The sequence below is a fragment of the Loxodonta africana genome, chromosome 20, assembly GCF_030014295.1.
Source record: "Loxodonta africana isolate mLoxAfr1 chromosome 20, mLoxAfr1.hap2, whole genome shotgun sequence".
Taxonomy (NCBI): Eukaryota; Metazoa; Chordata; class Mammalia; order Proboscidea; family Elephantidae; genus Loxodonta; species Loxodonta africana.
This window is the reverse complement of record NC_087361.1, coordinates 25700797-25728588: the sequence shown is the minus strand read 5'-3', so window position 1 is coordinate 25728588 and position 27792 is coordinate 25700797. Positions and strand designations below refer to the sequence as shown.

The 27792-nt window shown below is 35.2% G+C and overlaps 1 protein-coding gene across 1 annotated transcript in view; it reads left to right on the top strand.

Annotated features, from left to right (window-relative positions):
* The window catches only part of CADM2 (cell adhesion molecule 2), a 183231-nt gene extending 156114 nt beyond the window's left edge, over positions 1–27117 (top strand). Inside the window, exons 8-9 of the mRNA XM_064273481.1 lie at positions 25668–25793; positions 26626–27117. Of these exons, the coding sequence (XP_064129551.1) occupies positions 25668–25793; positions 26626–26744 (245 nt within the window). The 3' untranslated portion in view covers positions 26745–27117. The remainder of the gene's footprint in view (positions 1–25667; positions 25794–26625) is intronic.
* The last annotated feature ends 675 nt before the right edge of the window (positions 27118–27792 follow it).

Here is a 27792-nt window from a genome sequence, read left to right as displayed (position 1 = left end):
ATGTGTATATATATGTGTGTGTGTATACAGAGAGAGAGTGAGAGAGAGAGAGATTCTAGAAATGACAGAAGTTCCTAATCAGGTAACTCTCTTTCTTCAATGGAGAGCTTTCAGCTGAGTTCTGGTTCTATCTGTCCAGTTCAGTAAAAATCTACAATATTCAATATAGAGGTATACATCACACTCAACATGTGTCGTGGGTTCAATTATGTCCCCCCAAAATGTGTGTCAACCTGGTTAGGCTATGATTCCTAGTACTGCATGGTTGTCCTCCATTTTGTGATTGTAATTTTATGTTAAAGAGGATTAGGGTGGGATTGTAATGCTCTTACCCAGGTCATATCCCTGATCCAATGTAAAGGGAGTTTTCCTGGGGTGTGGCCTGCACTACCTTTTATCTCTCAAGAGATAAAAAGGAAAGGGAAGCTATCAGAGAAGGGGGACTTCATACCACCAAGAAAGCAGTGCTGGGAGCAGAGCGCGTCATTTAGACCCCAGGTCCCCGCACGGAGAAGCTCTTAGTCTGGGGGAGATTGATGAGAAGGCTGACAGAGAGAGAAGGCCTTCCCCTAGAGCTGATGCCCTGAATTTGGACTTCTAGCCTACTTTACAGTGAAGAAATAAATTTATCTTTGTTAAAGCCATCACGTGTGACATTTCTGTTCTAGCAGCACTAGATGACTAAGGCAACATGTCTTACAACAAATTCATTTTATCTTGCCCCAAGTCTACACCACTTCCTCACCAATCAGACACTAAACCCTCTCAATCCTTGTCTTTAATGTCTTGATGGTGTTTTAGCTTATCTTCTACTGCTCCTATTTCATTACAGGCCTCCTTTACCTCTCGCCCAGAGAAAACTACAAAAGCTTCTTAAATGTCTTCTTGTTTCCCTCTAATCTAGTCTCTATATTCTACACAGAATCATTTTTTAATTACAACTGTGATCATTTATTATTATTATGAAACAAAATTCAAACTCCTCAGCATAGTATACAAAGTCATTTACAACCCGGCCTCTGCTTATTTCTTGTCAGATCAAATTTGCATTTTGTGCTCTAGTTATGCTGAGCTATTTGGATTCCTCCACAGGGGCCGTATTCACCCTCCTCCCTTCCCTTTTGATCCTGTATTCTATTCTTCCCCTTGTCTTCAAGATTTAGCTTAAAAAATACAAGCAGCATTTCTCCATCTCTCAAAGCTGACATACCATATTTTGTGTAATTAACATGCGCCTTCTACGATTGTTTGCCAACCATACTCTCCACTCACAGGCATTTTCGTAAGTGTGCTATGCTGATTTTTTCACAGAAATGGGTGAAAAAAAAATTGTCACAGCAGCACTTTGAAAATACCTTGTGGTAGGAGAGTGCAGTTGGCAACAAACGTACAAGGTGTGCTTAATTTGCACAAAAATGCGTAAGCGTTCTTCCCAGCGACTTCTACTCATCTTCTCAGAGTTTACGCACATAATTGTCCATGTCCAAATTTTTCATTCGTAAAATAAAGACAATAAAATCTACCTCACACGCACACAAAAAAAAGATGGTTCTAAATAAGAAAAATATACGTAGAGTACTTTGCACAGTGTTTAACAGATAGTATTGTTGTTGTTAAGTACTATCAAGTCGATATTGACTCACAGCATCCCCATGTGACAGAGTGGTACTGCCCCATAGTGTTTTCTTGGCTGTAATCTTTTGTGGGAGCAGATGGCCAGGTCTCTCCCAAAAAGCCACTTCGTGATTTGAAGTGCCGACCTTTCAGTTAACAGCTGAGCACTTAACTGTTTGTGCTACCAGGGCTCCTTGGCAGATATTAAGCAATCAAATAGCTATTTGGTTAATATTATTAATTACAATGATTTTATCTTATGTAACATAGTCAATAATGGTGCTAGGAACAAAACAACAATAAATATGTATTTATAACATTAACCTAAGGATACCTGCTCTTGATGGCATCCCACTAATTTTTTTCTCAAACACTGATCCTTTAATCATCCGCTTAGGGCTTACATCTTCCAGCTCTCTATAATGACTGATGTCTTAGGTGTTAATTTTGATTTATCTTATAATTTCTCTTATTCCAAACTTTTAAGTCAACCTATAAATCATCCTAACTACCATCCTATATTTGTCTTGACCTTTAAAAGTCCTGAAGTATCAAGGTCTTGACTCACTAGAGAACTTATTTTTCACCCACCCATTTTAACCTCTTTGTAAAAAAAAAAAATGAATTTACCATACCCTCTCCAAATTCCCTGGTCCTTTACCTGTTAGTGCCCTTGACCATTCAGTATTATCTGATATCTTTTGACAAATACTTCTAAATCATATCATTCTTTGCAATTGTGTTCTAGAAATCTTCCTGCCGTTCTTAGTAAGTTTTAGACCATGGTGTGAACATATTTTCCTATTCCCTTTTGATAAGTCTCTGCTGTTTTCCTCCCTATAATCCCCCCTGTAGTTTCAAATATTTTAACAGTGGAAAATCCTTTTCCTTATTCTAAATCTCTTTCTATATATTGTTAGATTAGCTGGCACATTTTTAGCTGAATTACTTTCATAACTCCAAAATTCACCATGGTCAAAACTGATGTCAAAGTTTATCTCCCTCATCCAAATACAATTTATTGTTACCTTTACTGTATTGTGATCACATACAAGTTACTTAATCTCTCAGTGCCTCTGTCTCCTCCTCTGTACTATGGATATTAAAATAGTACCTCTCTCACGAAGCTGTTGAGAGGATTCAAAGAGGTGCCGCATATGAAGGGCTTGTAGCAGTGCTCCGAACATAGAAGGCACTATGTACATGTTAGTCATTTTTAGCTATTTCCTTTGTTTTTAAGGGTAGTGCATTTTTCATTTTCGCCACTAGCTCAATGCTTCTGTTCTAACACCACTCTTCTTCATTCTGTTCTCTCTGCCAACATCTTAGTTCTAATCTCTTTATATTTTACTTCATTGCTCCCTCCATTAAAGCTTTTGTCTTTTTGCTTTTAACCTCTACTGTTTTCTGCAAGAACCACCTAACTTACCTTTTTATGTTTCTTATACATTCGCTACATGAGTTTTAATCTGAGTATAGAGTTTCACTCTTAAAAATATTGCCTATAATATTTTTGGGTATAATTCAATCAATATTCTTAATTTCCATTTTCTCTACCAAGTCCTTAGGCTCAAGGTTTAGCTTAACTCACCCCCAAAACAACTTGCTACTTTTTTAAGCACAAAGTTGTTACCACATGACAACACATAACATGAAAATATAAGTACAAGAAGGACAGTCAACAATATTTGCCGTAGCTTATATTTTCACAGATGGATATATAATAAATGCATACGCAATGGATGCATAACAGGAAAAATTAACTCTGGCTTATCTCCATTAGACTTTAGAGATGACAGCAATACTTTTTACAGAGCAAAGGGGGATGGGAAGAAGGAAGGCAAGAAGAAAGGAAAAAGAGAGAGGTGAAGCATAGTAAGAGGAAAATGGACATAAGTTATTTGGATTATTGGCATCTTTGGACAAAAGAGAGGTAGCAAAATGTATAGAATAAGGCATTAAGAGAGCTGGGATGTTTGTAGCTAAATTCTGTAAAAAGACATCCATAACGTATGACCACACCTCAAGAGGCTAGGTTTTAAGTGAGCAATAAATTATTGTGAAGTTCTTAGAAACGTATTTATTTTTAAGATTTTTTTTAAAATGTGTTCTTTATTGGAATACCTTTAGGCAGAACTACAATAAAAAATACCTTATGTCAAACATGTACTTCCAGAAACTACTCAAAAGTAATAACTTAAGGCTAAAAGTTTTATTAGGTTGAGGATTATTTTTTTTCCTCTTGTGGATAAAAAGAAAGTTTTAGAAAAAAAAATAATAATAACTGTGTTGTTTTCTCCACTTCTTCTTAACATGTGTTAAATCCACAGGGTGGGGTCTTTTAGCCACTAGAGGTTTCTAGAAAGTGGAGACAATCAAGTGAGCCTGGGACTCTGAGAAATACGGGCTTCAGTTGCCTCTCAGAAGTTATCAGAGAAATTCTGTGCCCAAGGACAAATACAGGGTATTTTTCTGCTTCTCTCTGAAGCTCTTGCTAACTAAAAGACCTTTACTCCTCTGACTCAGAGTCTACTTTAGCCTGCCCTCTTCAGACTTAGTATTCTAAACTCTAATTAATTCTCCTGCTAGCTACCTCCTCTGAAACTTGTCCTATTGATACCATAACCTAACTTCGATTATAATTTAGCCCTTCTCCACTACACCAGAATATTCATTGCCCAGATTTCCAAGCCATACTCTCAGTAATAAATTTTGTCTAACTCTAAATTCTAATTTTTTTTTCTAAGCTGGAATGAGAGAAGTTGACCAACATGGGTGAACATTTTACACAATTTAACTCATTATATTCCCACCTAACCAATCTCATGAAGCAGGTGTCACTATCCACATTTTACACTTGAAGAAACCTAAAGCCAGCACTGTTAAGCAATTTGCCCAAGGGCATGCAGCTAGTAAAATGCAGAGGTGAGATCCCAAGCCACTACTGTATGAGACTTCCATCATACCTTCCTGCCTCTAGTGACAGATATTTGAAATTCAGTGTTAAAGAGAGTAAATATTTAGACGAAGACCCTAGAAAGCAAAAAGCAACCTAGAAATTGTTCTTTGCATAATTGTCAGTGTTTCCATAAGCCCCTGTTAGTTTCATAAGCCTCTGTTAGGCTCTTTATGAAGTCCCTGGGTGGCACAAATGTTAAGTGCTAGACTACTAATCCAAAGGTTGGAGGTTCAAATTCACTCAGAGGCGACTCGATAGTGAGGCCTGGCAATCTTCTGCTGAAAGATCACAGCTTTGAACACCCTAAGGAGCAGTTTTACCCTGTGTACATGGGATTTCCATGAATTGGAATCAACTCAACAGGAAACAACAACAGACTCTTTCTATCACTGTATTAAGATAATCCAAGTGTACATATACGCAGTAAATGTACTCACAGGTAGTTCCTGACTTACGACAGCGTTCTCTTCTGTGTTAGTTCTGAGCTAAGTCGAATACCTCATTTTTTTTAGCTTTCATTTTTATTGCCTTTTATTATCAGTATCTTTATAAATCATAACATTAAATATCTGAGTGAACATTTGAGAATGATAACATCATCAAATTACACACTGCAACATTGTATGTAGTACATATGACTAAGGATAACAACCCATTGCTGTCCAGTCGATTCCAACTCATAGCGACTCTATAGGACAGAGTAGAACTGCCCCATAGGGTTTCCAAGGAGCAGCTGGTGGATTTGAACTGTTGACATTTGGTTACGAGCCTGAGCTCTTAACCACTGCACCACCAGGGCTCCTACTAACTATAAGATGTACAAAAAAAAAAAAAGATGGTCGTAAGTATAGTTCATAAATTTAATATGTTGTAAGTTGGGGACTACCTCTGTTTCCATAGGCATTGTCATTACTTGGGAGGAAAGATAGCTAAGAGCTTTTATTGGTGATATAAATTGATTGGTTAATTTGTTCTACGAGTCTTCCTGAAACTTTAAGATAATTTTTTTTCTATAATCTCCAGAATCATCTCTTTTCTTTTCCTTTTATAAAGAGAGGCATTATTTTGGCCCTCTTCCAGTTTCTAGGAACTCTGAGCTTATTGGAAACAGTTGATGGATGCATTCATAATACAATTCTGAACTGCCTTAGAATATATCAACATGTACTGCTAAATTGAGCTACATATTCTGATATTCTTTTAACCACCACACCCCTTCTCTGTTTCAATAAAACATGTTCTTAGCTGTCCATTCCCATCTATCAGAAAGCAGAGAAATAAGACATCTTTTGGACTTTCTTTATTTGCTATGTCTACTCTAATTATTTTCCCCTTATTTTGTATCCATTATTAATTGTGACGGTTAAGTTTATGTGTTACCTTGGCTAGGTCATGGTTCTCAGTGGTTTGGAATATATTATGTAATCATTCTCCATTTTGTGATCTGATATAAGCAACCTATCTGTTGAAAGGGGAGTTTTCTTGGGGGTGTGGCCTGCTTCCAATATATGTAGATGCTCTGGCAAAGCTCATGCTCTCTGGATCCTACATCCTACTTGCCATCCTCTAACCTATAGTTCTTGGGATGTGAGCCAGCAGCCTGCCATCTGACCTGCAGGTTTTGAGTTTGTCAACCACGTAAGTCAGGAGAAGTCCCCACCCTGATGTCTGACCCGCAGATTTGGGACTTGGCAGCCTCTACATCTCCATGAACCATTTCCTTGAAATAAATCTCCCTGTCTCTCTCTCTCTCTATACCTGTTGCTGTCGAGTTGATTCTGATTCATAGTGACTCTATAGGACAGAGTAGAACTGCCTTCATAGGGTTCCCAGGGAGCTGCTGGTGGATTTGAACTGCCAACCTTTTGGTTAGCAGCCAAGCTCTTAAGCACTGTGCCACCATGGCTCCCTTTATACATTTGGAGTATATATATATACATATAAACATATATATATGTATATATATATATATATGCTTCCCTGATTTTGCTCCTCTAGAGAACCCACCTAAGGCATTAGTATTATTATTATTTTGCTCACACCAAGATGTTTTCTTGTATTTTCTCCCCAATACTACTAATATCATTAAGCTCTTTGAATGTAGTAGGCCCCGTATTAAGTCCTTTATATAAGTAAGCCTATTAATTCTCATAGTAACCCTATGTGGTAAATACTTGTTTTGTTCTTATTTTATATTTGAGGAGCCTCAGAACTACAGAGACTCTTATTTTTCCAGGGTTACAGCTGGAAGTGATGAGGTCAGGTTCTAACTGAGGAAGCCTGAGCCCAGAACCCACCTCCTCACCCATTGTACTCTCATGCCCAGCCTCATTTTATTGCTTAGAGTCCAACTTGATGCAATAAATGTGATTTCATTCAGCCCAATAAATATTTGTTAAGGACAAACATATTTTAAACATTTTAAAGTCAGTTTAATGCCATATAATTTTGTGCGTTATGCACCTATTTAATCTAGACAATTGCAGTTTTCTTTTCTCTTTTAGCATCTCTACATGCATTCTGATCAATTTTTTGTTGTTTTTTACATCTGACCTTTTGTAAACATATTTTTCTAAAATTCAATACTATTTGCAGTCTTCATTATTCTTTTTGAAATATGTGATATATATGTATGTATATATGTGTGTGTATATATGTATTAATAATGTATTATAATAATGTGTGTATATATGTATTAATAAGCCTATTAATTTTCACAGTAACCCTATGTGGTAAATAATGTTCTTATTTTACATTTAAGGAGCATCAAAACAACATGGACTATTATTTGTTCAGGGTTACAGCTGGAAGTGATGTGGTCAGATTCTAACTGAGGAAGCCTAAGCCCAGACTTCACAAATTAAGTGAGAAAGAACTGAAAAGAATGATAACCTATCGTATTTGTTCTTCTTATCCTTCCATACAACCTCTGTCCCTATTAAGTAAATTTACCTAGAGGAGTGGTTCTAAACAGTTGGCAATTTTTCACCCTAGTGGACATTTGGCAATGTTGAAAAACATTTTGGTTGTGTGCGTGTGTGTGCGTGTGCTCTTGGCAACCAGTGGGTAGAGGCCAGATATACTGCTAAACATCCTGCAATACACAGGACAGCCCCCACAACAAAGAATTAGTCAGTGCAAAATGTCATTAGTGCCAAGGTTGAGAAATCCTGGGCAGTGGAAACTGTTAATGAGCTCAACTGCTAAATGAAAGGTTGGAGGTTCGAGTACAACCAGAGTTCACCTTGGAAGAAAGCCCTGCCAATCTATTTCTGAAAAATCAGCCATTAAAATTCTTTATGGGGCACAGTTCTACTCTGTCACACCTGGGGTCAGCATTAACCTGAATCAACTATTTAGAGGCTTTTACAAAGCATGAAAACTAGGTATGCACATTCTTCCTTTTATGCAAACGAGTGGCTTAATTGATTTTATTTTTCCCTTATTCCAAAACAACCAAAAAAAAAAAAAAAATTCTCCCACTGTTCCTACTGTTTTTTAGTACTTTAATTAGCAGCCAATATGTTAGAATTTTTTTTTTCCTATTAAACATAAATAGGTGGATGATGACAGTGACTGACAATACGTCTGTGAAATTTTAGACCAAAAGTTCTCTTAGTTTTCCATGCTTTTGCTATGCTATTGATGTTTGTTAAAGTAAATATCCAGACTTCATTTATTTGTCAAAATTTAATCTATAACACAACCAAACATTGATCTATCTTAATTTCCAATCCCTTTAGATGCAGTCTTCTGTCATCAAGAACAAGTTTCTGACTGCTATGAAATTAAGTTTGCCTCTTCAAATAGTTTGAGCACAATTGTCATTTAGTCAAGTAAACATGGCTCCATTATTTCTTAATGTCTTGCTTTACAAGTATAAGATTAGACTACATCTCCAAAACTCCCATTGGGCAGCACTTAAGAAGTGAGTAATGTTTCTGTCTGCCTAAGTCAAGTAATCCCAAATGTAAGTAATTTACAGGGAGGGATTCGGGACTGCTACAATAGACGTATTGCAATATGTCACTGGAAATCAGCATATCCCCACGTTTGATCAACAGCCAGATGGAAGCTTTTATCACATTTATTTAATCTGAAATACACATGGTAATTACACTGGACCTTTGATTCAAGGCCTTATTAGTGTCTCAAGAGAAGTCAGGAAACGAGTTTGTCAGTTGAAAACTGATGTACTCATGATCCTCTGGGTAGAATTTACATCTACCACTGCCTAGATTAGAGTATTGCTCTGAATGGCATTGTACCTCAAGGAAGTGACTTAAGATAAAAATGGTCCTTAGCCTGTATAAGAAGAGAAAGAGGCTCTGATTGGTCCAAAATATTGCTTATTCTTTTCAGAATTTTTGGTTAGGAAAATGATGAACAGCAACACTATTTGATGTTGGATGGGTAAAGTTTGGTTATTCAACTTCTGTATTTTTACAGGAGCCCAGGTGGTGCAATGGTTAAAGCCTCGGCTGCTAACTGAAAGGTGGGCAGTGTGAGCCACTTCTGGGAGCAAAAATCAGGCAATCATTACCCACTGCCGTTGAGTTGGTTCCCACTCAAAACAACTCTGTAGGACAGAGTACAACTGCCCCACGGGGTTTCCAAAGCTTAAATCTTTAAGAGAGCAGGCTGCCACATCCTTCTGCGGCAGAGCTACTGGCTGATTCAAAACACTGACCTTTTAGTTAGCAGTCTAGCCTTAACCACTGCACTAACAGGGCTTCTTCCTGCAAAGATTCCAAAACCAAAATCCAAATCATTGCCATCTAGTTGGTTCCAACTCACAGACCTAGGAAACCCTATGGGGCAGTTCTACTTGGTCCTATAGGGTCGCTACGAATCAGACTTGACTCCTCAGCACTCAACAACATATTTTTACATAAGTGCTAAAACACGAATAAGCAGTAAACATCCTACAATACACAGGACAGCCCCCACAACAAAGAATATTAAAAACCCATTGCATTCAAGTTGATTCTGACTCATAGCGACCTATAGAACAGAGTAGAATTGCACCATAGGAATCCCAAGGCTGTAAATCTTTATGGAAGTAGACTGCCCCGTCTTTCTCCCACGAAGTGGCTGGTGGGTTCCAACTGCTGACCTTTCATTTAGCAGCTAAGCATTTAATCACTTGTGTTACCAGGGAAAGACAACATTGAAATAATATGTCTAATAGATAAAGAGTATCTCTGGTGGAAGGGGTAATGGAAGAATTCAATTTAATGTTACACATTTCATTAACATTTGAGATTTGTATTATGTCATTTTATTTTCAAAGTTCAAAAAATCAATTTTATATGTATATATGTATGTAAATATATATATATTTGTATATGTATATTTATATATATATTTGTAACCAAATCAAACCAAACCCATTGCCACTGAGTAGATTCCAACTCATAGCGACCCTATAGGACAGATTAGAACTGCCCCATAGAGTTTCCAAGTAGTGCTGCCAATCTTTTGGTTAGCAGCCTTGGCTATTAACCACTAGGCTACCAGGGTTTCCATATATATATACATACATATGGAAAAAAAGAGAAGGATTCACAGAAAATATGGCATTTTCTAATACATTGTTTTTTTCAAGGGGAAAATGTAATTAAGTCTTTGAAATCCATAAAGCATGCTATTACTAAAAAAAGAAAAGTAATGGTTTTCTATTGATACAGAGTGGCATAAGTAATGAAAAATAGTCAATTAAATTACATACACACTCTGAAATGATTTCAAAATTTTTGTTGCTTGATCAAAAACTCTATTAATGACTATTATGATTGCCCTAATAAATTGCATGGGATTTTTTATTCTAATTAAAATGTTAATTAGAAGCATAAAATTATCTTATCAATAATTTATATTTTTATTTTTTAACATTAAGCCAATATGGTATATAATACAGCTTTTTTGTAGTTATCCCACATCTTATTTGAGAATGCCTTTAAGTTTGGTGACCTCTGTATTCCCATTGGAAACCCTGGTGGTGTAGTGGTTAGTAGTTACAGCTGCTAACCAAAATGTTGGCAGTTCAAATCCACCAGGCGCCGCTCCTTTGAAACTCTATGGAGCAGTTCTACTCTGCCCTATAGGGTCACTATGAGTCAGAATCAACTTGACAGCAATGGGTTCGGTTTTCTGGCTGTTCCTATTGACATCACTGCTATCATCTCAAATGACCATTAGGGTAAACTAGAAAGTATCAGTTATGTATACAATGCCGGCACATATAAAGCATCTTCTCTGTGCTGGGCACCAGGCTTAGACCTTTCTATGTAAGATTCCATTTCATTTATGCAACAATTTTATAAGGTAGGTAATCAGTAAAAACAGAATTTTAGAGAAAAGTAAACCGAGACTCAGTGAGATTGAAGTTGTTCAAGGTCACCCAATTCATACCGGCTGAGTCCAGTTTAAGCATCTCTGACTGTAAGAGATTTAATTGAGACTATAATTCATTAATAGTCTTCCATTTTTATGGCAAGTCTTTTTCCAAAAAGGAAATTTTTTAATTCTTCTTTGGTAAAGGACTATTTTAAGCCTTATTTATTTATTTTTCTTACTGTTTTGTACCTAACAACACCAACAACAAAAACCTCACAAGTAATGTAGCACTTAAAATTCCTCTCATACGTAAAGTAAACAAACAAAATAAGGTCTCTGATTCAGTGAACAAAATGGAGAAACAGATCCTAACATTTCCAGTGCTAACCAGCCTGTTGCCTTACGATGTGACCTTGCAATATAACTTTTTTTTTTTTTTAATTTTCTTAACGTATAATCTTGCAAGATAATTTCAACTCTTAGTAGATGGTAAATGTTAGGCAAGAGTGCATATAAAGTAATTTTATGTCGAGGTTGCAGAAAAGGGAAAGGAGGAGACTAAACAGCACTCCATGTATTACAGAACCAGAAATAACCACAGTAAATTTTTAAGAATAATTATTACTACATTAGGTTTTCAGTCACAATTAGACTATAAATTGTTTTGGATTGTTTGTCTAGTGATATATGTATATTTTATTGTGCTTTAAGTGAAAGTTTACAGATCAAGTCAGTCTCTCATAAAAAAATTTATATAAAAAAAAAATATGTACACCTTGCTATATACTCCTAGTTGCTCTCCCTCTAATGAGACAGCACACTCCTTCCCTCCGCTCTCTGTTTTAGTGTCCATTCGGCCAGCTTCTGACCCTCTCTGCCCCCACATCTCACTTGATCCAAGAAGCTCATTTTTCACCAGTATCGTCTTATATCCCATTGTCCACTCTAATCCCTGTCTGAAGAGTTGGCTTTGGGAATGGTTCCTGTTTGGGGCTAATAGAAGGTCTGGGGACCATGACCACTGGGGTGCTTCTAGTCTCAGTCAGGCCATTAAGTCTGGTCCTTTAGTCTAATGATATTTATGGAGGACGTAGTCTCTTCCTTTAACTTGTATTTGTAATATTTAAGTAGACAAAAGATATAAGCCTCTCTCATTATGATTATGGGATATTCTTAGGTATGAAGTGCCACTTTGAAAAGATTTTAGAATTTTACTTTTATGTTCACAAGACGTAGTTTAGAATATAGAGATTTTAATACTGGCCATTTAACATTATCTTCAGTTTAGTTTAGTTTAAATTGACATAGTTAATTCATCCCAGAGCTTTCTGTAAAATCTTTTCATTTGTATCCTTGGCCTACAAAGTGCTGTTTAATAGTTGTTCAAATGAATAAAGATATTTCATGCATTACAGGAATTTAGGCCCAATGCTTTCCAATGGTGATGTTGGACAAAATTCTACATATAATTATACCTCATATTGACTTGTAAGGGCAGAATTATCTTATAGGCATATCTGCCACTCATTAATATTTAAGTCAATTTCCACTGAAGAATTCGTTACAGGCTTAATTAGTTGTATTTTGCATACTTATTTCTCAAATTAAAAAAAAATCACAGTCTATTAATTCATGAAGTATGCAAATTTATTGCACGCTTAAATTTAAATCATTGTTATAATTTAAGTGAGGTGTGTGTTATAAACCTTTTTGTTTGTCCTGGGAACACTGGAGGGTATTTTACACTCACAAATGCACACAAAACTACTTTTACTTTTATATCCATTGTTTAAATCCTTAGACTAGCTACTGAACATTAAATTCTGAATGAGGATATAGCAGCCCCTGACAGGCATTCGGAACCCTGGTGGCATAGTGGTTAAGTGCTACGGCTGCTAACCAAAGGGTCAGCAGTTCAAATCCGCCAGGCGCTCCTTGGAAACTCAATGGGGCAGTTCTATTCTGTCCTATAGGGTCTCTATGAGTCGGAATCGACTCAACAGCACTGGGTTGGACAGGCATTCAGTTTATCAATTATGTTCAGTGATGCCAGATCTCCAAGAGTCAGCTACACTGGAGTTTTACACTAATATTTTTCTCAGAATTCATGTTATATAAGAAATCACTAAATTTGATACAGTGTTCCTTAAAAGTTCTTTCTAGAGCTGGGTAAATAAACATGCTCGATGGATCCAAGAATAATTACTGGCATTCCGAGTTGCTTTCTACAATATAGTATTTGAGGTATCCTGGGTCAGTGGTTAAGAACTATGGTTGCTAACCAAAAGTTCAGCAGTTCAAATACACCTGCCGCTCCTTGGAAACCCTATGGGGCAGTTCTACTCTTTTCCTGTAGGGTCACTAGAGTCAGAATCGACTTCATGGCAACGCATTTGGGTTTTTGCTGTTGTTGTTGTTAGTGTCTATTATAACTCACCAATTAAATTAAGAGGGCAAATTTCACTTTTACTTCAAGTATTTGAACACTAATATCTTTTCCTACAAAGATACCATTATTTTTTGGGTCCTAATAATTTTTTTTGTGTGTGAACTTGCCAAGATTCTAGTCACCATTTACAGATTTAGCCATCTTGAAAAATACATTGTGGATTATGGGATGAGGAGGAAACTCAGTAATGGCTGGCCTTTGGCTCTTATATTCTATGCTCCTCATAGAATGGTCTCAGAAAGAAACCAACACAGAGAGAGCACAGAATATCAGGAACGGAATCCTCCCTGAAACCTGGAAAAGTTACTCACAGGAACATGAGTGGTCAGGCATCCATAAGTTTATTGATTGTTTTTAATTCACATTAATTTGTGGATATTCTTTTGATAGTACCTTTCCTCCAATGCAGTCTAATTTAGCTTGGGTCAATTTTTGTTTTCAGTTTGGAGGTTGGTACCTAAATTATTAATGATGAAAGCTTTGTTTAAATATTGACTATAAGTTATACTAAATGGGTATGAAAATGATAACCAAGTGCTACTAAATGGTAATGCTTTGTGTATTTAATAAAGTGATTAGAATACTTCTTTAAATAAATGTTAACTATTACTGCTACCATTATCTTTTATGAGACAGGCATTGTACCGACTTTTGTATGTATTACATCAGTCTGATCCACACAAAAGATCTTTATGGCACATAATACTTTTATCTTTTTTATATATGCTGCAACTGAGACAGAGGTTAAGGAGCATATTCGCCACAAAGCTACAGTATAAAGGACCAGACGGGAGAGGTTTATTTTCTATTTGAACATAATTTAGTACATGGAAAAAATAAGAGGATATAATTTTTTAAAACTTCAGATTTTAGTATTTAAAACATGCACAAACCTTTCCTACTACTATGTGATGGCCTCCCCTAATGATATGTAGACTATGATATGTAGACAGGGCATGTATATTAGACACTTATGAATATGTTCATTTATTTTAATTGAGGAACTGATTCAATTATCATTTTCGGTAGTTTTTAAAATGTGTATAAACATAGTTAATATGACTCTTTTAAATATGACCAGAATAATAAATTTAAAAAGTACAATGTAATTTGTGTGGCTAAATTGACTAGTGAGGTAGTATACATTTCAGAGATGGATGGTGTTAAGGGAAAAAATTTGGTACCAAAAAGAATGAATATGATCTAAATGGTGATCATTCCCCATCATTTAAAATATTTTTTTCTTTCATCACATTTATTTCTGCTTACTGATATATATTATAAACACTTGGTACAGACAAAACATTTTAGAATAATATAGCAAAACCAAAAACTAAACCTGAGGCTGTTGAGTCGACCCTGACTCATAGCATCCCCAGGGGACAGAGTAGAACTGCCACATAGAGTATCCAAGGAGGGTCCGGTGGATTTGAACTGCTGACCTTTTGGTTAGCAGTGGTAGCTCTTAACCACTATGCCACCAGGGTTTCCTAGAATCATATAGGATGTTATAAATATTATTATTGTCAAAATTAGTTTTTATTGCATTTCTAAGTATTTTTTTTTTAAAAAAAGAAATCTTCCTTATTAAACTCTTGTTTTCTGTGACAGCATACTTAATTAAAATTAGGCCACACATTTTGTTTTTGGTTCATTTAATAATGTGCTTAAAAACTTTTTTTTTTAACTGTTATTGTAGAAATTATTGCATGCAATTTATTTAACCTCTGTTAGGCTTAAAAACACTTTAATACATCTTTTTTAAATTTGTACAGAATGCATTGCCAAAACACACATATTTCAATGTCATATACTAGCCATTTGTCTTTCTTCTTAATGGTTGTTCCCATTTATCCATTTATTTGTTCAGGCTGAGAGCATTGATGTGCAAAGAGTTAGGTATTGTTGACATTGAAGGCAAAACAGTTCTTAGCTGGAAAAACATGAGACAGCAGAATAAAAAAAAAAACAGCAATTTCTAGAGATCACATAAAAGTAAAAGAACTAGGGAACTGCAGAATGAATGAGTATATTCTCCTGATAAAACCAACACAAAGTGACAGAACATGGGCTTATTTATGGTCTCTAACCTCTTAAATCTTGTTCTCCTATTGACATAATATGTATTGAACCTCTTATGCATGATTTATATGCACAGGTTACACACAAACTGGTTTTAACAAGAACCCTTTGAGGATGGCAGAGAGCAGGAATATATACTCATTACAGTTGGGGAAACTAAAACTCTAAGAAAGTCCAACTGAAGTAAACTTTGCTCTTAAGCTCTTGTGTCAGATACCATTTCAAACATTCTCTCATCTTAAAGAGAGACTACTGTTTAATGCAGGAAAATTGCATTCTATATCATATTCTTAATGCAGAATTTAATTGACTTTTCCAAGCAATAACTCTCCTATGGTTACTCAAAAAAATGTACCTCATCTTCCTTTGATCACCTAGATCACCTTAAAAGTCATTCCTTTCTTTCATCTTCCTTCTATCATCACACGGGTAATCTCCTTCTCGCAAGTTCTCTCCACTTTCAGACATCCATTCCAAAGGTGTCGAAGCGTTTTGTGGAGGGACCTCGGTCCAAATAGCTATCTTATTCTGCTGGTTGAGAGTCCTCTCTAGAGTAGTTCAAATTCTTTATGGCTGAAAAAAAAGTTCTCACTCAAAGCAGTTAAGTAAAAAACTAGCCTGAGTTCACCAGAGAGAAAGATCAGTGAAATAAATGGAATCATGCTAGAATCTACTTTTTTCCCAAAAATAATAACATCATTTTTGAAGAAATTTTTTCATTTAAATCTTTGTTTTCAAGGACAAAAGAGTATCTTATTCAAGTATATTTTTTTGTGTCCAACACTTTATTAAACATTTATAAAAAAAAAAATGTTAGGCAAGTCAATGATTATATAATTAGGGAATCCAAAAGTCATGAAACATGATGAGAAGATCCTGAGAGGGATAGTTCTCAGAAGCTGTAGCCCAAAGTGAGAAAGTAGCATAAGATGCAACAACGCCTTACGTCAGCACCTCTGCCTTCACTTGCTGGGGTAGTTTATAAAATTGTTTGTATCTCTAAGCCAAACAACCTCAAAACACACCCACACAAATGAAAAAACACCAATGACAACAACAAAAATAGTGATTTTTATAATTACTGTCAAAATCTTTAGGTATATAGACCAGGCATAATGGCCTGACTGAGTCTAGAGGGACCCTGGAGGTCATGATCCCGGGACCCTTTGTTAGCCCAGGATTGGAGCCATTCCCAAAACCAACTCTCCAGACAGGGATTGGACTGGACTATAAGGTAGATAATGATACTGGTGAGGAGTGAGCTCTTTGGCCTAAGTAGACATATGAGACTATGTGGGCAGCTCCGGTCTGCAGGCGAGATGACAAGGAAGAGGCGGACAGGAGCTGGTTGAATGGACATGGGGAATACAGGGAGGAGAGGAGGAGTGTGCTGTCTCACTAGGGGAAGAGCAGCTAGGAGTACATAGCAAGGTGTGTGTAACTTTTGGTATGAGAGACTGACTTGATTTGTAAACTTTCACTTAAAGTACAATAAACAGATAAATTTAATAAAAAAATTTTTTTAGGTATAGAAAGTACATGTGTTACTACACACAGAAACATGTGGGGAGACATTTGCTGTTTATTAGCATGATACAGAAACAAATTTATGTTACAATAAATACATTTGAGGGTAAAGGCTAAGTGTTGTGCTTGCTAGGGATATTTTAAAATCTATTATTGAAAATCTGTTGTGTGATGTAGCCTTTATTTATAACTCAGATTTAGAGTCTTTATACACAGTGCTTTTAGTTCAAATTTTGTGTAAATCGTTGCACAGGCACTAAAGAAAATGTGTTTTCATTTTTTTTTAATCCTGTAAAGGCTGTTCGTGTTTTGTTTTGTTTTGTTTTTGTCAGAGACACCTGTGCATAAAATTAGACAAAAAATAGATGACCCTTGAGTGAACATAATGATGTATTTCTCTCCAGGGACATTGCTAATGTCATATACTGCCAAAGGACACTATATTTCTTTCCATAAATTATGTATAACTATTTCTAATGTTTACTATAGCAACACTCTTTTTGAAGCATCAACTGTTTTAAGAAGGAAAAGTAGCCCCTTTAGTACATAAAAATAAATCAAATTTAATGTTAAAATCAAATTATCCAAAATATTAATTAAGTACTAACCTGGATGAGTCATTTTACTCAGCCCTAATTTTCAAAATAGAGTAACAGTATTATTATATTTAAACAAATAATATAATATCATGAAAGGGTAGGGGTAACATTGCCCAGCACTGCAAAATGGTATCCAAAGATCGAAGCTTTCTCTGGAATTCAGCATATTTAACATTTCCATTGACTCAGTCAATTTACTTGGTTTCAAGATGTGTGTAAAAATGCAATTGTAGCTACAAGTGTAAGATAAAGCCTCTATCTTCGAGGAAAGTTATGCCTTTGGGGAAGATAAAACTAAAGGAAGTAAATTACCACATGAGGAAAACTCAATTAAACAATTCAGGGATAATTGTCATGGAGAGATTGATTACTGCTGTTTGGATTTTGCAAACACAGAAGGGAAGGACATCTTTTAGGGTGACGAAACAGCACTCCCAGGAAGTCATTTAGCATGGATGGGCATTGAATTCCTAACCTTGAGAGAAGAAAAGACGGTAGAATTATATGAAAAGATAAACTCTAGAAATTACCTCTACCAGTTCTTGTTCTCAAAATAGGAGTCATTTGGTTCCTTCTAAAAACTGATTTTCATAATTCTTTTTAAAGTCTTACAAAGATTATTCCAAACCCTGCTTAGGCAAGTTGCCCTACTGTTTATCAGTCTTTACATTAATAACTGCAATTTTCTGAGTCAACACTTTACATGCATTGAATAAGACGAGCCATTTATAGCATAAATACTCAATAAGTTATTCTCTCATTTATTCCTCACTCATCTGCCTACACCAGATTCTTTTTCAACCAGTTTCATATTATGAAAATATTCCTCCATTAATATTTTTCCCCATCTCTCAACTAGTTGGACACTTCAGGTGGTTCTCAGTTACCACAGAGAATAAATTAAAACTCATAAACCAATATTTTAAGAGACTGAGAAAAATAAACTTAATATTTTCCATATTTCACATTTTTCCACTTTTTTTACATATAATCAACTTTTATGTAGCACTTACTCTGTGTCAGACATTTTACTAAGCCCTTTTATACATTAATACATATAATCGTAGTGACAACCCTAGAAAATAAGAAGTATTATTTTGTACATTGTAAAGATGAGAAGGTTAAAAAATTTGCCCAAAGCCACACAGAGAGTAGCAAGTGGTTTACAAATTGGTACGAACAGTTTGTAAACCCAGGCCTTTGTGAATCATTTCTTTCATTTCACTGATTTTTCTGCTGCTTTCTACCACTTTCCTTCTCTCTGTCTACATAACACAACATAGCTTCATTCCAATTGGTTCAATGTGATGCTGTTGATATATGAAATATTGGTGTGTGATTGTATATAGGGCAAGAGTTTGCCGTATAGCTCAAAATAGCACCTAACACAAAGCACAGCTCCGTGACTAGTCATTCACTAAGAGAGAGATTAACATGAGCAGACTTGGGGGTCCTATTTGTCTTCAAATCATTGGCTGGAGATGAATATGGATAACCAAGACTTCCCCAAACCCATTTTCCATTACTTTACCTTTTCACATAACGCAAATGAGACTGTACATGTAAAAGATCATATTACGGTTTCTTATTAAAATTCTACTTTCCAAAATCTTAAATATACTGTATAAATACACTCCCAGCAAAGAGATATGAAATTGACTAGAAATGCTAAATATAGCTTGGCTTTGATGTAGACAACTATCTGTAGAGAAAATAAAGTTGAAAAGTCATCCATGCTTCTGTTCATAAAGGTGATAATTCCAGCTTTTCAGCTTATTCCTTTGGGTTTAATTCTATAATCTTTGAACCATTTTATTGTTAAACTGAAATTCCTCCAAGAGTTTTCCAACCATTTCCTAAAATCGTAAACTGCAAAATGGACGTAGGTCACCAAAAGCATGATCAAGTGGTTTTTATTGCACATTCCAATATCATATGTGGTCAAATTTATTCTACTCTGCTCTTGATCTGTTTGACTCTTGCCCTTCTGTGACTCCGATGGTTATTACTGCAGAACTATGTTTAACTACCTGTTGCTGTGGAGTCGATTCCAACTCATAGTGACCCTGTAGGACAGAGTAGAACTGCCCCCATAGAGTTTCCAAGGAGCAGCTGGTGGATTTGTACTGCTGATCTTTTGGCTAGCAGCTGTAGCTCTTAACCACTATGCCACCAGGGTTTCTGAATGATGGACATAATAAATGTAAATTGATTTAAAATAAATTATACCAACTGCCTTAAAATATAAAAATAAATAAAAAGAAAGAAACAAAAAAAAAAGAAAGAAGGAGGGAAGAAGGAAGGAAAAAGGGAAGGAAAGAGGGAGGGATGGAAGAAAGGAAGAGAGGAAGGAAAAAATGAAGGGAGGTAGGGAAGAAAGAACAGACTACATAAAATCTGAAATTCTACTGTGAGAGTGAAAATTATAGACAAAACTATATTAAGTAAATCAATAAAAATCTGCCACCAGTAATAATCTACATATGAAGCCATTCCATCCCTATGCTTAGCTGTCGTAGGATCCATATTTCAGTTTCTGTAGCTGTGATCTAGCTACCTGGATCTGGATTGATCTGCGGCATTAGGGCTGAACAAGAATAAACACCAACATCAGAACGGAGAACTCCTCTTCAAAATATCTCATAAATAAGAGTAAAAATAAGAAAGAAAGAAAGAAAAACAACCAAGATTACTCAAATAGGGGGAAAAAAAGAAGCCAGAAACTAAATCCAGTCTGCATACAATGAAAAATAATTGCAATAAAGGAAGTAATGTATATTTGCCAAGGAAAAACATTTTCCCAGATGTTTCAATAAATTTATTATAGTGAAATGAAGAAAATATTAGAAAGGCACTACTTTTATTGTCAACGAAATAAAAATGCTTAAACATCTATTGAATATGAGCAGACTCAGATTAAATAGAGAGTGTATGTAAACCAAATTCATAATCAATAACAAAATACTTTTGGAAGAAGAAAGGAGAATCCGTGATTTAAAAAAAAAATCAAACTAGCAAAGCAGAACATAAACTTGAGAAATATAACTAGAACAAAATGTAAATTAGTAAAATGACTATAAAAGTAAGAAAGATGGCATGACATATGTGCAACATAAAATATGGGGCTCCTACAGGTACATAATTGGATTTTTCAAAGAAGAAAATATAAAGAAGAATAATCATTAATTGAATATAAAGTCAAAAAAGAATTTATAAGCTAAAAACAAATAAACCAATCCTGATTTTAATAAAAGAGTATGTTTGCAGATGGAGCAAAATTCTGACTAGAGAAAAACTCCAGGTAAAATATCAAAACATAGCAAAGGAAAAACTAGAGAATGAAAACGGCAATAATGAAGAAAAAGCAGGCCACTTAAAAAGGAATACAAAACAGAATTCCAAATGAATTCAGATTTATTCTGGAGGAGAAGGCAAAACAAACTAACAAATAAAACACTCAGACAAGATGTTCTGAATTCTTAAGTCCAACATATAAAAACCAAGGGTTCTTTAAACAGTTGAGTGTTCATTCACGACAAAATTATTCTTAGGTTTTCAAGATTCAAAGATGCTGTTATCAGTGAATTATTCTTTCTTAACAGACAAGTTAAGATGCGTGCTCCATGTCTTCAGGGGCTGAATAGAGTTAATGTCAAATTTTGCATCATAAGTACTGGTGAAAGCAACTATATATGTATATTGAGTTGAGTAATCAGACAGACCACTGTCAAAATGACCAACCGCTGTCAAAATGAGGATCCGCATAGATTTTTATTGCAATTGTGGTATTATCAGAATCAAGATGATATTGTAATTGTCATTATTATTCAAAAGTACTAACTGGTGCAGTCAGAAAAAGAAAAAAATCCAGACATCAATATTAGAAATAAAATCCTTAAGAGAACAATTGAAGCACTAATGAAACCAGTAGGAAGATTAAAAAGTTCAATTGTCTGGAAATAGAAATATATAAATAATAAATAAATATTAGACATAATGTTATAGAGAATAAAATTGAAAAGAAATAAAAATGCATGTAAGTGAGAAACAGAAGGAAAGAATGCAGGAAATATAATGAAAAAAATAACAACATTTTAAGATATTTTTAAAAGGTTAATTTTAAAATATTTAAATGAAAAATAAAATCAATAAACATGTAGGTCATGTAAAAAAAAAACTGTAAAAAAAAAAAAAAACAACTGTACAACCTACTAAAAGACAGGAAAGATTTGAGTAACTGAAGAATTATACAATACTCCTGGAAAATGCACTTTATAAAACAAAATGTATCTAGTATAATTCCAGTAAATACTCTTACATTTTTGCTTCTTATGAAATTATTCTGGACTCAACTGAGGCTTTCCCTAGAAGGCATGAAAGAATTTCTAAAACTATAACACTACTGTATGTTTGGTGAAACAGATTAGTCATATCGACTAGAATGTGCAGAAACACACAAAATCTATAGACATTTATCTTAGGGTAAGTGATGTAAAAAATTATTAATGAAAGAAATAGTTAAGGGAACAACAGGCTGTCAAATAAGAAGCAGGGATATACTTTATGGTTCTCCTAAAATCACAGGCCAAAGTACATTTTTTAAGAATTAAAAATAATAACAATAAAAGCATGACAGTAAAGATCCATATGTGTGCAATCGTATCATGCCAAAAGCATTTCAAATCATGCCCTGCAAGCCAGACATTATAACACAAAGTTTGATAGATTTGATTGCATAAAATTGTAAGACTTATTTATGACTGCAAACATCACAAATGAAGGTCAAGCTTTATTTTATACACAGGCATTTCAAAATTAATATGTCCAAAAATATATTTCAAAATATTTACATTCACTGGTAATTTAAGAAATGCCTAATATTTAAATTGGGGTTTCACTTTTCCATGTCAAATTGGTAAAAATGTAAAAGAATGTTGATATCTGATGTTAGTAGTGTATGGGGGAGAAGAAGTCCCTCAGATGCAGTTGGTGGAGGATGAATTTGTAAAATCTCTCTGCAATATTATTTGACAATGTGTATCAAAAGCCAAAATGTACCTAGCCCTTGGAGAAGGACATCATGCTTGGTAAAGTAGACTGGCAGCAAAAAGAGGAAGACCCTCAACAAGAAAGATTGATGCAGTGGCTGCAACAATGGACTCAAACATAGTAAAGATTGTGAGGATGGTGTAGGACCAGTATTTCCTTCTGTTGTACATAGGGTTTCTGTGAGTCAGAACCGACTTGACGGCCCCTAACAACAACATCAAAAGCCTTTAAAATGTTTATACCCTTTGATCTAGCAATATTGTTTCTCTACATTCACTTTCAGAATTAACAAGACAAGTGCAGTGATGTATGAAAAATAGTGATTTCTAAGTGCCTGGAAAGTGTGTTCGATTTTGAAAGATTTAGGAAATACAACTGTGTGTATCTGGTGTCTTGAGGATTTTAAAGAGATCAGATCAAGATTTTGTTCTTCCGTTTTTTTTTTTTTTTTAAATCACTACCCAATGTCAGAAGTTAAGAAAAGCACAAGAAATATATAATAGATAATTAAATTAACATTAGCTGCTGGAACAGATTAACTTCTTCAATCTCAGTGTTTAAAATAAAGCTTTTATTTTTTTTCTAAAGCAGTTCAATGCAGGTATTCTTAGAAGGCCAATTATTTGAGGTGGTGATTCAATGATCCAGAGCTTCTTTTATTCTAGTGGCCACCTCACCTTCAATTTATAGCTCCTGAAATCACCCTGGGATCCTTCCCAATACAGCCATCTGGAAGGGAAAGAATATGAAAAAGTTAGAGGTGTTTATTGACCAGACCTAGATTCATTGTCTACAACACAGGTCATATGATTATCTCTAACTGCACAGGAAGCTAGAAAATATAACTTAGCTCTCTGCACTAGAAGAAAAAAAAAGTTTGCTAATTAGTTAGATATCTCTGCCCCACCATACCTTTCTAATTGCCAAATATTTTTTCATCCTTTTCGCCACACGTAAACACGGCCATTCTCTCCAAAGAGTCAACCTGAAATCTCATCAAGTCAACCCATAACTCAAGGTCCGGGATCCTTAGATATGCAGGATCTTGCTTATCAGATCTGTTTGCATTAGTACAGGGACAACTGAACCAAAAAGACAAGTTATCGATATGCCTAACTATCCCAACACAATACGCAATGGTAGAACAGAGACAGGAGAAGCACAATAAATTCTCTTCTTTGAAAATAAAGGAACGGTGGAAAATGCAGACTAGTCACTAACCCACAGCAATTATGAAATCGTGTCAGCTGGCATTAACCTTTCCCTCTGCCTTGGCAATATTCGTAGTTCCCTGGAGAAACTCTGATTCTCCTATGTTCATTCTTTTTGTGGTCCCAGTTCTACCCTTTGGAGAGTTTAATGTTGTCAGTCACACTCCGTGAGAAGTAGGAAGTATTATCTTGCACATTGTAAAGATGAGAAGGTAAAGAAACTTGCCCAAAGTCACACAGAGGGTAGCAAGTGGTTTATGAATTAGTATCAACTATTTGTAAATTCAGGACTTTGTGTGTAGAATCTTTCACTTGAAAATCTTTTCCACAAGTGCAATGCAGTTTGGGGGAATATGCTCTTCATGTGGGTAACACAGCTTTTACAGGCTACTTCTTACTCGCACCAGATTTAGGGGTCTGGAGGTTATTTGGCCCTTCAGATTTGTATTTTTATTTTTTGTAATGTGTAGACAAGTGCTTCTTTGGCACTACATTTTTATTAAAAACTCAGTTGACTCCTAATCTACTTGTCAGATCCTTGTGTCTGTAACAAAATTCAAAGTTATTTGAAGACATAATTGCCACATGTAATTTATTTCTTCACTTTCTGCATTTCCTAACTCTCCTTTAAATTTTTATCCACTACCATGAGGTCTGTCTAAAACAATGGACTTGGGGGGGAAAGCTGTACACTCGATCTGATCTTTTGCCTTAGAGCTGAACCTTAATGGATATTGTTGCTCAAAGCTTCCCTCAGTCCTCTTCCTTAGCATGTGGCTTCTATAAATAATTTTCCAAACGTTTCAGTATCCAATTTTTTTTTTTTTATCTTTTCATTTGTGCTTAAAAACTAGCCATCTTATACTGAACACATTCCTTTCCTGCAATACCTTTCTAAAGGCAAACTGTAAAAGTGGATTATAAATATGCCTCTTTCCAGCCACTCCCTCTAGAATGAAAAGCTAAGAAGTATTTAGTTATCAATACTCACTCATCATTTTTCTCTCCTGTCAACAACGTTTGATACCGTTGGTAATTCCCCACCTTGATGTAAATTCTTCCCTTTGTTCCTCTGTAGTGTGTTCTCCAGATTCTCCTTCTACCTCAGCGCTCTCTGCTTCTCAGTCTGATTTTCTGAAATTGGGGATTTTCCAGGGATCAATTCTCTGATTTCTTCTTCTCTTTCTGTACTCACTCTCTTGGGAATTATTCCCATTCCCATGGCTTTAGGTAATGTTTATATACTAATAAGTCCTAAATTATTGTCTCTAGCCCCAGCCTGTCCCATGACATAAATTTATTTTTAAAAAAATTGTAAAGATGTGTTTGTTACTCTGACAATTTTTTTTTTTTTTTAGTCAAAGATGAGGGGGAAAGAAAGACATATCATTATCCAAAACTACATGCATATTTATCCGTTCTTTCCCTTGAAATGTAAACTCTATGGCTATAGTGATTGATGTGTGAAAAGTTATGTCACCAGGTATCTTGTACTTTATTAAAAAAAACCAAAACCATTGCTGTCAAATCTATTCCGACTCATAGCGACCCTATAGGACAGAGTAGAACTGCCCCATAGAGTTTCCAAGGAGCACCTGGTAAATCCAAACTGCCAGTTTATAGCTTAGCAGCCATAGCTCTTAACCACTACGCCATCAGGGTTTCTTTGTACCTCAGAGGCACGAAATAAATATTTGATAAAATGAATGGCATAATATACATTAATGCAATTATTCAAAAGAAGTTTGATAATTTTCAAAATAACTCATTCTAATGCAGATTTTACTTCGTGACTAAATAACACACTAGCCAGACCAATATTTCTCTTCCTTTTCTAGATCCCAATGCTCTGGCTGGCCAGCCTGGCCCTGACCATGCTCTTATAGGAGGGATAGTGGCTGTGGTTGTATTTGTTACACTGTGTTCTATATTCCTGCTTGGTCGATATCTGGCAAGACATAAAGGTAGGTTGTATTTAATAAAACTACTCTTAACTTTAGTAGCAAAACTTTCTCAAGATTAGTTTCATCATAAAACTACTCTTAACTTTAATAACAAAACTTTCTCAAGATTAATTTCATCAGGGAATATTAAAATTGTGTGTGTGTGTAAGAGAGTGCGATTGATCTGAATTCTAAATTTCTTGACTTTTTAACTTTCGAGTTGGATTAACCTAGACAAAATAATACTCTCCAATGAATATGGTCACAAAGGGAGCCGCTGGCTGTGAAAAAATTGTAAGCAAGTTTGTCATTTATCTCGACTGAAATCTAATTGTAAAATAACTCTCTCTTCTGCAGTAAGCATTTGGTCAGTGTTTCGTTTGTAAATTTGTAGTCACACATGTGGACACATTAGTGAGGAAACAAAGATCGTTTGCAATGAACCAGGTAGCAAACTGCTACTATAATCCACTCTTAAATGGAGTTACCATAAAGAATGGTGACACATTGGATGCAATCATTATCACCATCTTAAGAAAGAACCCTGATCACTACCACTGCGTGAATAACATGGTCTACATTCATCATTAAAGAAATCAAAATTACTCATTACACATTTCCATTTGACTCTTGCCTCTAGTTAACTTGGCCACGACTTCACCTACAATACATATCTGAAAGCTGAAAGAAAGTGTGCAGTTTAGGAAGGGTACATTGTGGTTTATTATGCCTCAAAATCTTTTTCAAGCTGTAAGAAATCCAGCATAAATACCTTCCTCAATACATGTGTTTTCAGTGGTGGCTGTTGTTCTAATGTCCTGTGATCTAACATGTTTTCCTCCAATATCCACAGGAACATATTTAACAAATGAAGCTAAAGGAGCTGAAGATGCACCGGATGCTGACACAGCCATCATCAACGCTGAAGGCAGCCAAGTCAATGCCGAAGAGAAAAAAGAGTATTTCATTTAAATGCAGGCCAAGATTTGAGTTTAACTGCCCAGGCTGGCTGCTGGAGGAAACTGGCTATCATCTTTTGGAATTCATTTCTACCATCTTCTGCTACCCTTATTAACTTCCATATCGTACTGCTGTCAGTAGCCAGTGTACACCAACAATCAGCTGTTGAAAGCATCCTTCTTTAATTACCGTACCATCCATAATGCAGGACATTTCCTACTGCCTAAATTTCACACCATTGCTCTTCTAACATACAGTGCTTGAATATACAGCCTTAACAATCAATGTTAATCATCTCCTTGGATCACAATATCAAATTGCTTTTATACATTGAAAAAATGTATACGGGTTTTTTGTTTTTTGTTTTTCTTCTCACTCATTTTCCCCTTAAAATCATACACCTTATCAGTTTGCCATTGGACAGCTTTTACAAGTAACAAGATTAGGTGAAGACCTAATGAGCTTAAGTCAATAGAAGATTAGAGGTTTACAAACAATGTTCTCCAAGTGTCTGTCTTCAAGACAACATGTTTTGGAAACATCCCCTAGAAAACACTGGAATGTAGTCTCTGAAATGTTTGAGATTACAGTGATAACTCTGTATCAATTTGCTATTTAAAAATATAGTATTTGATACAGGAGCCATGTGTACGGATGGCAATTATGTCCTTTTATATAATTATATAAATCCTACCTACCATTAGTTTAATGTAGCTTCATTTACAAATAAATTGTTCCAAACATTTCACTGCTTTGGGACTCACAAAAATTTCATTCATTTTTTTTCTAATTTGATTCTGTAATTTATTTGCTCCATAACAACTCACCTGCCTACACAAAATTGAAGTATCCATAGGGCACAATTTCAAGACATTTTAGTATCTGTATATAGTGCATATAATAAATCCAATTAAACATTATTTGATACATATTTAACTTTTTTGGCTGTAGGTACTTCAGTCATAAGTAAGCATTTTCTAATGTCCATTATATCCCTTTAGATATTACTTAAACAAATATTATAAGTAGATAACATGTATTAGTATTTTTGTCTGTATGT